A 17,628-nucleotide genomic window follows, 5' to 3' on the forward strand; every position below is an offset into this window, starting at 1 on the left:
GATAGTGTCTTGCAATGCAAAAACTCTTTGATTCTTCATCTTGTTTTACAGAGTTTTTGGATTTTTTTTTTTTTTTTTAATTTTAGATCTGGTGTTAAGTATCTGTGGTAAGATGCAGTGCAGTTTGGTAATGTCTCAGTTGAGAATTAATCCAATAACCTCAGCTTTACATGGATAATCATATTAGTTTTAGTAAGACTGCGTGTGTGTTTGCAGGATCTGGGCCACTGGAAAAGTATTGCTCTGATTGAGACATCATCAGTCAGTGCTGAAATGATTATGTCTGGACATCTGCAAATTTGACTTATTCAGCTGGTCTTCTGTACAAAATACTAGCTTTTAGTTAGGAAACTCTGAAATATTTCTATAAGTTTTCTTTTAAAAATGGAGAACTTCTTAGGTCATTTAACTTTCAAGTAGCAGTAATCTCTTTTTTTTTTTTTTTTTTTTTTCCCATGTGAAGTATTTCAATAGTTCTTTCATAATAGTTATCTGATTGTTTTAAAGGAAGTAGTTTCAGTGTTTAACCTATTTCCTAGTCTTTTGATAGAATAGAATAAATAAACTCTGGTATTATTTTATAAGCTGTCTTTTTTTTTTTTTTTTCCCCTTGTCAATGATCCTTTCTCAAATTGCATGGACATTTTGTGCCAGTGGCTCCTTGGCAATGTTACTGTTTTTTAATTGATTTTTTTTTTGTATGGTGTACTATTACATCAGTTTGTGAGGCAGAGAGGTTTATTGAAGTTGAGCGTGAAATTGGCTAATCTCAGATTGCATATTCTTAGATTGTGTTCAGGGATGCTAGAGGAAAGCATCCCTTACAAAGGATGGGGTTTGTAGCAAGAAGAGCAGATTAAATGTACATTACAATGTACTGTGTAGGGAAACGGGGGAGGGGAAACAAACTGCTTTTTTATTGCAGCATTTGGACTTTTATGTACCTTCTGTTTACTGTTCCTTCTGTAACCTAATCTGCCTCCTCATATCTAGCGTCTGTATTATTTAAGCCACATTGGTTTTGATTTGGCATTTTGATTAATATATAATCTGTTTTCCAGCAATTCCTTCAGACTTAGCTGCATAGCACTTCAGTGATAGTACAGTGATACGTTGTGCATCTTGAAATGATTGCACTGCTTACCTTAAGCAACTTCTTAGACAGAGGGGAAAAGTATCTCTTGTCCCTGCTTGTGAAAACTAATCTGAATATTCCTTTATTAACTAACTTTTTTCCACTTAGTTGGTGAAATGCCACAATTTAGGAAAACAATTATAAAAAATGGGATGTTAATTTGTAAGAAAGGTGAGGAAGTTGTTTATCTTAACCGCAAAGCCACTTCTTCGGATTTGGTATCAGTGCTGAGAAAGAGAGACTAACATAACTTAAATTTGAAAATTGAAAAGATTTTCAAAGGTTGGTTTTATACTATAGTCTCATGTATTATATATAATTCAACTTCTGCTGCCATGAGTAATATTTCTTATGTTTCATATTTCATTTAGGGCTTATATACAACACCCTGTTTTGCTTTGTTTTAAATATAATTACAATTAGCAGTAGTTTTGCACTTCCTAATAGTGTGATCATAGGATAATTCAGGTAGGAAGGCATCTCTGGAGGTCATCTAGCCCCAGCTCTCTATATGAACTGTACATATTCTTTCAGTAAGGTCTTTATTTCATGTTGTTATTGATATTCATGTCTTTTTTTTATTATTATTTGGAGATTTTGTACCTTTATAGTATTTTCTAAAGAACTTTTTTTTAACAAGACAAAGCCATCTTGATTTTTTTTTTTTTTTTTAAGCCTGAATTTAGAAATAAGACATGTTTTAGGAGTAAGTTCCACAGAAAGCATTTGTCAATATCTGATACTTCTTCCAGAAGCTTAATTACAGTATTCAGGCCTCTGTATTTGAGACATATGAGAAATTGCTTTTCTTTTTTTCTTTTTTTCTTTTTTTTTTTTCCTGAGGTATGGGAAAACATAGTTTTATCATAAATACGGCAGAGATTATATATGTGTACTTCATCTGTTTATCATGAAATTGAACCATAGGCACAATAGTGGAAGAATTCCTATTTTTTTTCTGTGTTATTGCAGTATGGACAGGTGCTGAATCTCTTCTCAAATGCAGAAACAAGATGGTTTATGATTCTGTCATGAGAGTCCTTAAACCTCAGTAGATTGTAATTGATTATAGTTATTTACATGCAGACATGAACAATTCTGTGGTGATAAATTTTTTTGTTCCAGGTGTCATTTATGTTTTTTTTTTTTTTTTTTCCTGAATGAGTTACTTAGATCTGTTTTTATTTGTCATATAGTTATACTGTATTTATTTATTTATTTACACACACGCTGATCTGAACATCACCTGCCATCTCTTGTGGAAAATCTGACTTGTTCTTTGTAGCATAGGAAATGAAAATATATTAAAATGCATAAAACCTTCAAAAGCTTCATTTAAAATTTGATTGTTGGGTAATGAATAGTTTCTTCCCAATGACTTAGCAACCTCCTACCTAAATGATTGAATAAAGCTGAGATTACATTGAAAACTGATTTGAGATCCATAGAAATAAAAATATAGCATCAATTTGGATAAAAATATATATTTTAGGAGGTTTGTGGATATGTGGATATATTTGTGGATATGTGGGTATGGGTACATGTGTAAAACGTTAATAAAAAAAGTCTTCTAACATAGACCCATGTAAAACCCTCCATTACACATGCAGTAGCTGTTTAAATTACTGCAGGTAAAGACTGGTATCTCCTGAATTAAAATAAGTTTTTCCTTTTTTTTTTTTTTTCTTTTTTTTATAATTTCATTAGATAATATTATAGACTTTTGAAGCTGTACTTTAAAAACCAACCAACCAAAGGAGAAGCAAAACAAACAAACAAAACAACAACAAAACAAAACAACAAAAAAAAAGCCACCCTTTCTTACTCCTCTCCTGATCTTGTTCTAATAAATCACTGACTTCTAACTACTATGATGCATTGGAGTGACTGCACTTCCATTCAGGAATTTGGAATAACTCAACTTCTTTTGAGGCCAAGTAACTGGCGAGGAAAAAAAAAAAAAAAAAAAAAGTCTTGAATGTAGTACTTGGAGTCTGAATACTTTGCTACTGCTGATGACCAGTTTTGCTTACATTTCATTCACACTTTCCACTGAAGCGGGACTGAAGGTTTCAGTTGAAATATTTTGTTCGTGTATCAGTCAACTCCAAAAGCATAAGAAACACTTTGTGTAAATTTGTGCATTTTCACTGGCCACATGTAATATGGTTGAAATTTTGACACAAACTACTCCTCAAACAATTACTAAAAGCAATTATATATGTATTTATATAATGTATGATAAGGGCCATCAAACATTTGCAAGTGTTTCTGGAGACTTCTCATTCTTAAATAAATTCCCATGAATAAAATGCCTGTCTTGTTAAGTTAATCTGTTTACAGCTTTCTGTAATCTGTGTTATATATCTAGCCTGTCAGCATTACTTACATGCGTACCTGGTCGACTAATTTTCCTAGTACTTTGCAGTTGACATTACTTAATGTCAACTAATAATTACTTAAAGTCAATTTTTTTTTTAATCTTGATGACACAAGCTAGATAAAGCTTATTATCACAGACATGATTGTTTCCACTGAGAAAGTCTTTCCTCTATTTTGAGAAAACAATAATATTTGCTTATTCTTTTTTTTTTTTTTTTTTTTAATAAACAGAGAAAATGAGGTGCTAAAAGTGCAACTTAAGAAGTATGTTGGAGCTGTCCAGATGCTCAGAAGAGAAGGTCAAACAGTGGAAGGTAAGGATTAAATGAAGGAAAAAAATCCATGCACAGGATTTGTTTTTCTTTTGTGGAGACAGTTTATTGGGGGCATAGTTGTATTAATCAAATGATGTAAGTGACTCCTAGACCTATATAAAAATCTACAAAGAAAAAATGGACAGTGAACAGCCATGCATCTTGTTTACAAGAATCTGCTTTTTATCCATCTTTTTATCACATTTTATCCAGTATGACACCATACCTCCCCCTGTTGAAGATCCAAGCTGAAAAGAAGTTAATTCTGTTTCTATGGGCACTGTTGTTGATGCATCTCTCACTGGGCTATTTGCTGTTGTGTGAACAGTTTTGTAATGCAGATTGATGTCAAATGAAAATAATCTTATATGATGGCACATGATCAAATTAGTGCTGAATCAGGATGTTCTTGCTCAATCTTCATCGCAGCAAATAAAATAATTTACATGCGAGTGGGATTAGCAAGGTATAATTTTATCTATTTGAACCCTGGTAAAATCCTATCCCCGACAGTAAAAATAACATATTTGATATATTTTGAGGAAAACGTCAATGTAGATTTTTCTAGTTACATTTACAGGGCACTTTTTGATAGATGAGAGTCTTATGAAGGAGGTTGTTTTCTTTTTAGTAAGTAATGCTCCAGAAAAAGCTATCAGACAAAAAATTATTTTAAAAAATAATCTGTGAATTAATCTGTTATTGAAAAGTAAGAATTTAGTAACTCTAGATTATAGTGTTAGTGGTATCTATTTTGGAGATAAGCATTTGTAGACTGTTTGAAATAGACTTTGTATTAAGAACAACCACTTTGCTTTCTGTGCTAAGCCTCTTTGACTATAATTAGCAAATGTTTGATCTGAAAGATAAGTCATCAGCAGTGTTACCTGTATTTCTTTAGTGGGGATAGAAGTTTCTATGACAGTATCTTTTTGGAGTAGTGATTTTGAATTATCTTCTGGTGGGACTGTATTACTACTGACTACAGAAGATTCTTCGAGAGAGTAGGTGGCTCTCAAGAAATTGGTACAGTCTTTTTTTCTTTTTAGATTGTCAATGTTGTGCTCATACAGGTGGTTGTATGAATGAATACTAGATTAATTCTGTCCTTACGGGCTAGTCACTATATTTACCTTGAATTTAAAAAGTTTAAAAAGTTCATTCATCTTTAAAGGGTTGTTGTTTGTAAGAACACGTTTTTACTTCTGACGTTGCTGGAGCGTAGTGATTCATCTTAAGAGTTATTCACAAAAAACATCTCTTAAGCTTCTTATAATAGCAGAAATTATCCTTCATTAGATACTGACAGTTTCCATGATGAGCCTAATTATAGGAAAAGGAAAAAAAAAATCCTAGGCTAGCTATATTCTGCCATGATAAAATTATGCAAATTAGTGAGTGATAAGAATAGAAACCAAGTAGGATAGTCAGATTTGCTGGATGAAAAAGGGGGGTGGAACATTACCAGCATTCTTAAAACTGAATACATGTATGCTTCACACTTAAAGGATATTTAGTCAATCCACACTATTTGGCTATAGTATTTATCATTAGTGACCAGAATAAATTTCAGCTACGTGAACTATTTGTAATATTTGTAATAATTTATCTTAACATTTTTTTTTTTTTAAACAAAAACAAATAATTTTTTGCTCCCTTCTGTCATTGGTGATTTATGTGAAATTTTTAGTAGTATTGGGGCCTCTGATTCAGAAGAGTACTTAAGCGTGTAAATAATCCCTGAATAGTAATATGTATAGAGAAAGGAATGTGAATATTGATCACTGAAGAGCAATATAGGCATCACAAGCCTACAAGAAGTAGAAAACTGTGCTTTTAACAGTGGAGGAAAGTAGTAAGAAGAACCAAACAAGCTGTCTTTACCTCTTGTGTCTAGGCATCCTGTTTAAAATCAGTCACCTGTACTATCTCCTAGTCATAACAAGACATAAATATAGACCAAAATCCATAGTCTATGCTGTGTTTTATTCAGTGATCTCAGGACTTCTGTATCAGCCCTGTGTCTTTAGAAATTGTTTATATTGTAAAGAACTTGCACATAGGGTTAGCAAATGGGGTCCAGGCTTGAAAACATCTTCTGGGACAGGTAAAACTCATGGTGTAATTTCTGGCAATCATAGTGTAAAGACTTCCAAAAGTTTTCATTGTTTAGTAGCAAACAAATCATGGTAGAGTGCTTTAAAGGATTCCAGTGTCCCTATGTTCAAACATGGCAGCAGAAAACAGTATTTTTTTTGAAAATATGGAAGCAGTTTTGCAGCATAAAATTAAGAGTTCTGGCCATTCAGTAAAATGGTATCTCTGAATCTTAATGAACTAAGTGTGATATAATTATATACATAATTATGATATAATGTAAAGTGACCATAACACTTGTTTAACTAATTAGGAACTAATTTTGTTCCTAATTAGGTTACATGTTTAAAGGATTAGAGTGTATATTTGCAAGATCTGTTTTATTACTGTGATCTGAGATTGTGACAATCTTGTGACAACAGGATGAAGAAACTACTGTTTTCTCTGCTTTTATCATTTTTAATTGAAATTCTCATTTCTTTCTTGCATATTAATTTACATACTCGTAGATTAAGGTTCTGGACATTTAGACTTATTTGTAGACAGAGAAGCAGAGTTTTGTTGTATTTATACTTGGAAAACACCTGGCCATCATCTTGTGCTGGAATGGTAGGAAATTTTCCTCATCAGAGATGATTAAACTGTTGCATAGAACTAATTTCAATACAGCTCTATGTTATCATAATAGGTAATTTAAATGATGATTAATCTTCTTACAAATAGTATCATAACAAAAGCCTTCTTACATATATTACAGATTTTAGAACGCTATACGTTCAGAATTTCTGTGAAACTATTTTTAAAGATTCAAAATAATTGAACTTCTGCTGTTATTTTTATGACTATAAATAGAGAGTATTCAACATGGTTGCTACAATAAATCAGATCAGATGCTATTGAGTATGGCTCTTAAATGGATTCCTAAAACTATAAATGAAATTCAGCATAATAGTTTGCCTCAAGGTGGGTGACTTGCTGAGTGTTTGGTTTCTAAAGAGTGATTGTAAATAAGTTACCCAAGCTTCAGAAGTGTGTCAAGTTCATAATGCCACACCAGCTTTCAAAGTGAGTGCTAAGTAGTATTGACTGAGCAGTTTGATATTTGTATTTAAACATTTAATGAACGAACATCCTTGTTTCTCAGCTGTCAGCAGGAGTTGGATGTCTACCATTTTTCAAACCTGCTGAGGTGTAATAATTCTAGACCCTTTGTACTCAACGATTTTTTTTTCTCAGTTGTCCAAACAGATTCCTGAAGCTAATTGAGTAACCTTCTTTAAGAAAGTTTCACAAAATGTGTGGGGTGGGGAATGCTGAAATGCTTTAATTGTATTTGTACCACTTTTTTTTTTTTTTTTAATTCGAAGGTTCTATTTTTTGGCTATAATTCAGTTGTTGTTACATAGCTGTGCTTTTGATGATGTCTTCAAATCTATAAACTGTCTGATAGCAGCCACTAGAATAGGAAAAGCTTCTCACTTTAATATTAGGCAAATGTTAAAGATAACTGAATATTTTTTCATTATTAAAACAATACATACATGAAGATTAAAAAAGTTAACAGAAAGATGTTAAGGAAATTTTAAAGAATTTAATTTAAGATGCATCTGGGGAACGTTAATTTTACCTTCTTTATGAAAGCATTATTCAATTCATTATGTATTCCTTCAGTAAAAGCTATACAAAAATCGTTTCGAAAATCAAAGGTGATTTCTGAGAATAGAACACTTGCAACCTGTAGGGAGAACCTTCTAATATGTATTAGAACTCTTGGAAGCTTATGAAATTAATTAAAAGTAATTAAAATGCTGTGAATATTTTGTCCTTCTTATGGAAGAACAAGGAACCTTGCTTATCTTGATGGAAATTAAAGCCTTTTGGCCTGTAAGGTCCTCCTACCTTGCAGTACAGGTAGCATTGCCTAGAACTGCTTGTGTGGGACTGTTCATTGCTGGTTTACCATTGGGCAGAAGAATCTGCCACACAGAAGTGATGAGTAGGAATGATAAGTGCATAGTCCTCTTTTTCTGTGTTCCTGATTAATTTAAAAGGAGTATTGTCTTTGAACATATCATTTGAGCTATTTAATTGGTATTTCAAAATACAAAGGGCAGGTTTTGGCATTGAGGAGCCCTCAATTTCAACTTTTCCATTTGAAATTCAGTGTAGTGCTTTTGTATGAAAAGCATACCTTGGCCATGTAAGTTAAGTCATTCTTTATTTTTCCTTTTATTTTTTTGTTTTCAGTGTATGACTACTTTTTTTTTTTAATGCCATGAACAGAATAGCAAATTAAGATTTCACCGCACAAAGCTGAGTTTCTGCTACCATAAATAAATGATGGCTAGAAGAATGAGAATCTTTTGTTGCTGGTCGTCTGTTTTTGAAGTTTAAGATGAAGAAAAAACAGGAAGAGATGATTCTTTATCAAGTAATAAACTAATAGAACAAAATCATGTAAAATTTTAGGAACAAAGGAATTGCAAATTAAAAATTATAGTAATCATCTTAATTTCAAAAAGGCTGAGTAAATTGACTATTAATCTGAATTGGGAGCTACAGACAGCAACTTGCAATTAATATTGTGTTTGCAAGAAAACAAGGAATAACATGCTTTTGAAAGCATAAAGTGGAAGCACAAAGTCCAGTGAAAGAACAAAATTAATTTCAAGTTATGCCTTGCCATCTGGAAAAATCCTTTCTTCATCTACCAAAAGCTGTTTCAGCTAGCAGAGTTGTATTTTAATGCAGGACCTTTTAATAAATGTAACAAATTGTTAAAAGCTAAATCAAGAAAGGATTCTTTTCGTCAGCAGTGCTTAACCAAATGAATAATTTTAGGAGCATACCTAAGAACTTCTAGAAGCTGACCATTGTATATTAGAGTGGCAGGAGGAAAATTTAGTTTTATTTGGTAGCCTTTTTGTCAGTTTTTAATAATGTTTTCTATGTGTATTAATAAATTTCTAAAAGTGAAGCCAATTTATAGTTAGTGAAGTCATATGTTTAATAAGGATTAATGTTCCTATATAGAGTATTTTTATTTTCTTTGTGTGAAGAGTCACAATTCTGTCTCACTCCTTGTTCAAAAATTAATGATTTCTCTTACTCAGAGCTCACTGTAGACATTCACTAGTAAACTTTATGAACTAATAAATGCATATATTGATAGAACCATGATGTTTATCCTCATGGCATAGCTTTGATGATGAGTAGCAAAGCTTTGTGCAGTTCCTGCTATAAGAGGAGTATCTGGCCACTTGGCATGGCTAGCAGTTAGCCATATTGCAGATTAGCTTTAAGGTTTCTTGACTTGAAATGGTAATTAATCTCCAGTCATCTAGTTTACTTGGATACTGTATTTCTTTTAGCATGCAGGTGATTGGAGTCAGGGCAAGAGAAGTATTTTCATTTATAGAAATTCTTGTGGCTTATAGAGCCCCTCCCCCCCCAGTATTTTTTTTCAGTGTTTTTGTATTGGTATACAAAATAACATAAAACAGTATTTTTATTAATAAAGTAATAAATGTACATCCATATATATATATATATATATATGATAAAAAGAGAATTGTCTTAGAAATATCCAAAACACATAAGCTATTGCAAATAAGCTATTGTAAGAGAATAGCAATTGATATGATTTGGGGTGTTTTATTTCTAAGGTTGCTATATATTTTTTTTTTCTTTTTGTTTTTTTGTTTTTTTTTTCAGAATGTTCCATGTAGAAGCAGTATGCTCATGCATGCATTGTACAAAGCATGCAAAGAAAGTGACTTGTGGGGTTTCCTAGCATTCAGTGCCATGTTTAGAGCAGCTGTTGTTATTACATTCCAGTTGTTTGGAAATCCTAGACAGATGGCCCAAGTCCAGTAGAAGTCTCTACAGAATTTCCAAAAGTTTAACGAGGACATGTCTGGGAATAACCTCTCTCCATGACAACCCTGCTTGCTTCATTCACTACAGGTTGTCTAAAGGAGGCAAACACTGAACTTGCAGAAAAATAATTAATATTTTGAGTTGAGATACATTCCTCCAAACAATCATTTGTCAGAGTATAGGAACTGCCAGTATCAAAGCTAACTGTCCATTGAAGGAGGATTTTCTTCTGGTTACATTAAAAACAAGAACTGGCCAACCCTTTTGCATAAGATTTCCTCTGACCTGTGTGCATCTCTGTAGCACTTCTCTAGTTCTGTAGAATGCAGGCATTCCAAGCTTAAAAGCTTGCTATAAGGAGTTTTATTCAGCTTACTCATTTCATTACTCATTTCATAATACATCCGATACTTCAGATTTAAGTCTTTGAATAAATACGAAATTACACTGCTCATTGTATATCTTGTGTAGCACATAATTTACTGGATTAGTTTGGTATGAATTTATTTTTTTCTCCTTGATGTTCCATAAAAGCCTTGCTTTGTTTCCATTAGTTACATTTTCATATGGCAGTTTGAGGTGTTATAATCTGACTTAATTACTCCTTGTTAATTAATTACATTACATTGTTTCCTATAGTTTCTACATTTAGGGTTTAAAAAGGAGAACTGTCAGTACATTATTTTCATAACAGACTACTGTTTCAATGAACCATCTTAAAGTCTGCTCAGTTAACATAACTGCAATTAAAGCTTAAAAAGTTTTATGTGCGTTTTTCATTCCATGAGTTGAGCAGTAATCACCTAAGAATAAATCACAACACAAAGTTTTGATTTACTGGGAAAAAGAGATGTATTAAATTTATGACTATTTTATTTTTATATTGTTAATGGCTTATACCTATGAAGTTTAAAAAATATATACGATCTGAAAATTAAAATAAACAGTAGAACCACTGCCATAAATTTAACCAACATGGAAGGTTTAAAATCAGAGACTTAGAGTTTTTTGATTATCTCTTTCTATTAAAACATGAAAATAAGTGTGCATGGCAGTCCATGTATTAAGTCCATGTATTAAGTAAGTGAAATCCAAAGAATAATCTTCTTAAATTTAACAAATTTATTTAACAAATTGGTCTATGGAGAAAGTATTCTGTAATAAGATAATCCTATGGATTCTCTCTTTGTTGGTAGTTAAGGAATAAGGAAAGCATAGCATATGGTTAACAGTAATTTACAGCATTCCTGAAATGTATGTCAGTCTTCTGTATAGGCACATTATTGCAGTTTATATATGTTGGTTTTAGGAAACCATGATAAATGAGAGTGCTGTGTTGTGAACTAATATGAACGTTTTTTGGTAAAATTGATGTTAGTTTCTTACTGTATCTTGCCTTTTCTTCTTTTGTGTCTTTGTCAGTCGTCTTAGCTTTCTTGCTGACCTAGGTTTTTGGTTACTTTGAGTATAGTAAGTCCAAAAATAACTATGATAAATTATATGTCATTCCTGTAGTCTTTTATGGCATTTGCAGGTGAGATGTATAAATGTAAAGGGAATACTGACCATGTGCAGAGACATTTTTCATCACATTGTGAAAGCTGTATGCACAATTGTTTAAACAAAAGTGCTATATGTAGTCAAACTTTATGCTGAAATAAAATGTTGATCTTGAAGGTCTTCAATCAGAAAATTCTAAAGAAGATTTACAAGAAAATTAGATATTAAAATAGCTTTCAAAATTAATTTAAAATACTAATTAGCTTCTGAATTTATATATTCTTATTTGAATCAAAAGTCAGTTTGCAGGCATTTAATCAAATGAATTATGGAGTTTTCTCTCTACCTTAATATGATTGTATGTATAATCTAGATTTTGAAAAACAATCAAAGCGTTTATTAAACCACTCTCATGAGGGCTTGCTTACTTTATATGTGCTATCATGTTTTCTTTTTCCAGAAATTCATGATCTACGAAGAGAAGTTGAATTGGAGTTTGTGTAATTTGGGGGAGACTTACTCAGAATAGGCCTTCAAGTGATCTTCAAATATGTAAATGGTAGCTGGGAACAGAATAGGATAAAACAGTTTTCATTCAGTGTGGATAAGGAAACAATGGGCTTAAATGGCAGGTGAAGGAAGTTTGACTAGTTATCAAGAAAACCTTTCCGAGAAGAACACTTGCATTTAAATAGATTGTGCACAGAAGCATGAAATATTCTTTATTGAAGGTTTTTAAGAATAAATTAGACAATTAAGTGTCAGGAATAAAATAAATACAGATGATTCTGCTGTATGGAGAGAAAAAAAAAAAAAAGGAAATATTAAGCATTTCACACTTCATCTAATATCTATTCTTAGCCTTATTGTCTGTAATTTCTATGATGTGCGAGTAGTCCTGTGTAAGTAATATGAAATGAAAAATTTCATAAGTAAATTTCAAGTAAAATGAAATGAAAAAGAATGGAAATAAAAACAAAAATAAAAATAGAAGCATAGGCTTAGTTTACAGTGGCTTTGGGTATGAATTGGAGTCACTACATATTGAGCTGTAGTTACAAAACAGCCAAATACTTTGTTTGCATTTGTTTCCTGTTAAGATGAGAAAGTGTGCCTAAACAGTGCTTGCAAGAAAGCTCCCTGCAGCGCTTATTGTAGTACTTGTAATATTGTTTTATAGTATTTTATATGATGATTGTTTTATAGTATTTTATATGATGTAAAAGTATTTATTTTATAAATTTTTATATTATTCAAATAGTTTATCTTATTTTGATACTTCTGATAACTGTTTCTTTTAGAGCTATTACTTTTAAAATAATTGCCTTAAATGTTTATGTAATTTATCATTGTAATTTGATGTATCTTTTAATTTTAGTTCTGCCAAACATTTGGAGCACTGATGGTGAATTTACTATTCCAGACCAAAAGCAAGCAGAAAACAATGAGGAACTAGCCAGCTCTTACGAAAGAAAATTGATTGAGGTAAAGTCTGCACTGCACAAATTTTATGAGATAATAATGGTAAAATAAGACTTGAAGCTGTGTAAGCATTTTTTCCTTAGCTGTCTTTTTTCCCCATTAGTCTAAAATACAATTCTGATTTTTGTTCTAAGAATTAAAAATGAAAGGTTCCATCTTCTGACTTCTGTGCTTAAAATACAGTTTTGTTCATTTAACTTCAAAGCCCATTTAAAACAATTCAGGTGATTAAAAATACTTAATAACGGTACACATTCATATTTGATATTAAAATTGACTGTTATCAAAATATATTGTAGTTTACAGAAATAATGGACCATACTTGTTTAAACAGTGGTTTCAGTTATCAGTTTTGTTCTAGAATGTTTTACTGCATTAAGACATACAACTTTCATGAGGGTTTTAATAAATAAACAAGTTCCTTAAAGTTATAATGGATGCTGGTGAAATAATAGGTGTCAGCTATTGCATAAGCTACAGTACATAATTAACAAGCTTTGTTGTACTGTGCGTTGAGCTTTAAAGTTTCCTGAGGACATAAAGAAATCTGTCACTTTTTTCTTTTGCTTTTATACTTTTTTCTGATTGTGCTATTCTGTTTCACGTTTATGTTGTTTTATGTGTAGCTTATGGAGTAATGCAGTATGGAAAATGAATACTGGAAGTTACTAATTATTTTGATATGATCATGTTAGAAAAAGTTTCTAACACAGGATTCTCTGTGGTAAAGTAATATCAAATTCATTCCTTTTAAAAAGAAAAAAATAAGAAGAGAGAAAGATTAGGGGTTAATCCTGAATATAAATAAAAATTATTTTTCAAACATAAGTAATGAAATTTAATATCTAATACCCATTTCTGTTATGAAATATTAAATGAACATTTCAATAAAAAGTAAAACAACTTTCTGTGTTGTTCACTTGCCCAAAATACTCTGAAATTGGATACTTACATTAACTGATTAATATGCAGGTGACTGAAAATTCGAGTCACGCATCAAAGAGATTAATAAAGTTCTTCTAAAACATTTGTCCGTGGCTATCCTTTTCTCATAGGACCATGTGAAACTAAATCTTTACGTAATGCATATCTTTGAATGGGTTCTTGACTTCTTTGTTCTGTACCTTTCAAAAGAATATCTGTAATAGCAAAGGTAAGATCTATTGCAGCTTTAAGAGCACCCTCCTTTGTTCTACTAAGCTTTTCTGCATGTTGAAAGATTTATTGGTAACACTCGGGATTTTTGTGGAAGACAGTGGTAGCAGTAGCACTGATGCCACAGCAATAGATATAATCGCTGGGAAACCTTGGTGCAGATCACACCCAGAAGAGGAACTCTCCATTTGAGTCTCACTTGCCAGTCTGTAACAATATGTTCACGTATTCAAAATAGGATGCAGTCTCTGTTAAAATCCAAACATACTTGCCGAAAATCATTACTACTTTTTCTTTTCACAAGTGAAGGATGACATGTTAGCCTGTCCTGTGTTCCACTTTGAGGACCAGGCTAGAAACCCTACTAAAAGGTTTCCTGGCAGTTCAATTCAGCTATAAGTGGGTCTGAAACATGTTCAGACTTTAAGCAGTTTTAAGACTGTTAGTTTGTGCCTAGTAGACTATTTCAACTGAAGACAGAGGTCCCCTTGAACCTCTTGGTAGAAATTCTCTTGAGGAAATGATTAGCTGTGAAGAGGATTTATACAATGGTTTGACTATTAATTAGCAAAATGATTTTGTTCATAATAACATATTTAGTTATTTAACTTAATATATTGTTTCAGTTTCTTACCATATTTTAAATACAGTTAAAAATTTTCAAAGTTATTTATTTAATAAAATATGATCAGAAATTCTGATATAACCAAGTAGATGTAACAAACAAACAAAACACTGCAGCTTAAAATTCTGAAAGAGTAAAGGAACTTGAATTTTGTTGGGTCTTATGCTTAAAACAACATTACAGAAGTTTTTGTAAAAAACAAAACAAAACAAAAAACAAAACAAACAAACAAACAACTTTCCATGTAAAATATATTGTGTGGAATATTTCCTTTTAGACATAGTAGTGAACTATCTATATAGTTATCATAGTGTTTTCTAAACCCTGACTGAAAGCTTGTGGGATGATGCTAGGTCTTTGGCTACCATTAGTATTATGCATACGTGCATGCACTCATTTTCTAATGTCAAATGCTTTGGAACTGTAAGGTTATTTTGAACCAGAAGAAAAAGTATATTAGATGGATTTATACAACTTTCAAACCATGAATAATAAGATGCATTTAAAATCATTACGTTTTGGGCCTTCGCCCTGCATTGTTTGCTGTATGTAAGTTATAAATACATTCCATTTGGTTTGTCCTGCTTTTGCAAGGTCTCTCCAAATAACATCAGTGGAATTTTTCCTGTTAACACACCACGGGAGAGACAAATTCTTCAAAGCTTGCATTGCAGCTAAGCTCAAAATAAACAGTTTCTAAAGACTTGCTCATGTCACACCTGATATTGCTAAGGATTTAAAATGAAGCAAAACAAACAAAAACCTAAAACAGCTGGTGTGTCTGTCTGCACATCCTGACAAGCAGACCTGTGATGGGATTGTTACCTGTAAGAGGCTGTTTCTAATGGTTCTATTACTTCACAGAATCACAGAATTTTCTAGGTTGGAAGAGACCTCAAGGTCATCGAGTCCAACCTCCAACCTAACGCTAACAGCCCCCCACTAAACCATATCCCTAAGCTCTACATCTAAGCGTCTTTTGAAGACTTACAGGGATGGTGACTCCACCACTTCCCTGGGCAGCCTGTTCCAATGCCTCACAACCCTTTCAGTGAAGAAGTTCTTCCTAACATCTAACCTAAAACTCCCCTGGCTCAACTTAAGCCCATTCCCCCTCGTCCTGTCACCAGGCACGTGGGAGAACAGGCCAACCCCCACCTTGCTACAGCCTCCCTTGAGGTACCTAAAAAGAGCGATAAGGTCACCCCTGAGCCTCCTCTTCTCCAGGCTGAACAAGCCCAGCTCCCTCAGCCGCTCCTCTTCTCTTTGTCTTCTATGTCTGTAATCCAGTAATGAACTAGTGAACAAACCTAAATAGGCTTTAACCTGCATTCCATCAATTTAAGTTGTAGAATATGCTCACGATGTGCTAAATAGTATTATGAGAGAGCTCCGTTAAAGACTCAATAAATGACATTGAATTTTCTGTTTCCTGGAATAGACAATTTCTGTCAGACTAGGGAATGAGGAGACTAGCTCCTCTGTTGGACTAAAAGGTTTCCAATATCCTAAAACTACGACAATATATTAAACCCTCATCTCTGTGAAAAAAATACTTTTTCTATAAGAATGTTGGAGGCTAAGCGAAATATCCTTTTTTTTTTTTTTTTTTTTTTTTTCCCCTCTATATAATAAGCACATTCCTTTCCAGCTTTCCAGGGGTTTCCTTCTAGAAGCCAGTACAATAAACATTTCTGAATCAGAATTTTTCTACATAAATTACCTGGTAGTTTAAAGTCATGTTCACCAGAATTCTGCAGTTTGCCTTTTAACAAACTTGAAAATATTATTTTGAACCTTTTCCTATAGCTTACGGGATTAATTTTTTATGTGTTAGATGTGTCATTCTGCCTGAAGAACTTGTCTCTGAACATTTGGTACATGAGGTTGGGAAACTTTTTCTGATGTGGAAGGTGTGTGTATGCTGTTCATGTGAGCTTGAGGTGCGAATCACTTAATTCAAATAAGTACGCTCAGTAGAAGATTAGAGTTGAGAATTTATTTATATCAGAATATCAAATATTCTGGAATTCTGAAAAAAAGATTAAATTTCTTAAAAAAAAAAAAAAAAAAAAAAAAAAAAAGATGCAGCTTTTCTGAGTAGTTGAATAATCTCCAACACAGGATCTACAAAGGGTAATTTTGGATATTAAATCAAGGTTTGACCATTTAGCAGAGTTCTGGTCAGTTTTCTAGCCTTTTATTTTTTGTAGAACAAGTAATTTGGCCAGTTGAATCCTGAGGCCTCAAAAGCACGCTGCTGATTATTTTTGCTCAAACTGCCATCTTGATTGAGTTTTAACTTTAATCTCTTCAATTTCATTTCAAAACGCTCAGAAGACTTTAAGCTATCTTAAGGGTTTTTTCTTTTTGATTCAGCAGCTACACAAAAGGGTAAATTATGGATTTTTATCACAGTAGTTGGGTAGCTGAGTCTTTTAAACACTTTTAAATGTCTGACCTTTCATTCTTCTGTGTAATGGAGTACCGAAATAGGATAGTATCTTGTGAAAAGCACCTGTGTGACTTTCTTTAAGGCTCTTTGTGCTGCTCTCACTGTGAGTAAATGGAAGTTCAGAGGTACCCTTTCAGTCTATAAATTTCAGATTTCCATTTATTAAGAACTTTTCAATTGTATGCTGTTGTATAATCCATGTTTTTGAAAATTAGAGGATTTTCAGCCACGGGAATATGACTGTGTTCATGATGAAATGCAACAGTTTTTTGTTTGTCTGTTTTTGTTACACAGTCCTTTCTCATCTTGTAAGACATATGGTCAGGGAAGATACCTTAAATCACTAAGAACTTTGCCAGAAAGTGTCAACATCTTTGTAGAATCATCTCTCAATTTCACCTAGCAAATAACAGTATATTGTTATGATTTTTTTTTACTGTGTCCAGAATTGAAATCCTAAAGTGGGGAATTTTGATACGGCAGTTTTGCTAATGTCTGCACAATGTACTGCTTTAATGCCATATGATTATGTGGAAAGGCTGTGACAGTGATATAGTAATATGTATCTACTAAAAAAAAAAAAAAGCAAACACCACAACTCCGA

The 17,628-nt window shown here is 32.4% G+C and overlaps 1 protein-coding gene across 1 annotated transcript in view; it reads left to right on the forward strand.

Annotated features, from left to right (window-relative positions):
• The window catches only part of SNX29 (sorting nexin 29), a 130,450-nt gene that overhangs the window by 38,370 nt on the left and 74,452 nt on the right, over window positions 1–17,628 (forward strand). The window contains exons 14-15 of the mRNA XM_032197430.1: window positions 3,749–3,831; window positions 12,686–12,792. Of these exons, the coding sequence (XP_032053321.1) occupies window positions 3,749–3,831; window positions 12,686–12,792 (190 nt within the window). The remainder of the gene's footprint in view (window positions 1–3,748; window positions 3,832–12,685; window positions 12,793–17,628) is intronic.

The sequence above is a fragment of the Aythya fuligula genome, chromosome 15 (genome assembly GCF_009819795.1).
Source record: "Aythya fuligula isolate bAytFul2 chromosome 15, bAytFul2.pri, whole genome shotgun sequence".
Lineage (NCBI taxonomy): Eukaryota > Metazoa > Chordata > Aves > Anseriformes > Anatidae > Aythya > Aythya fuligula.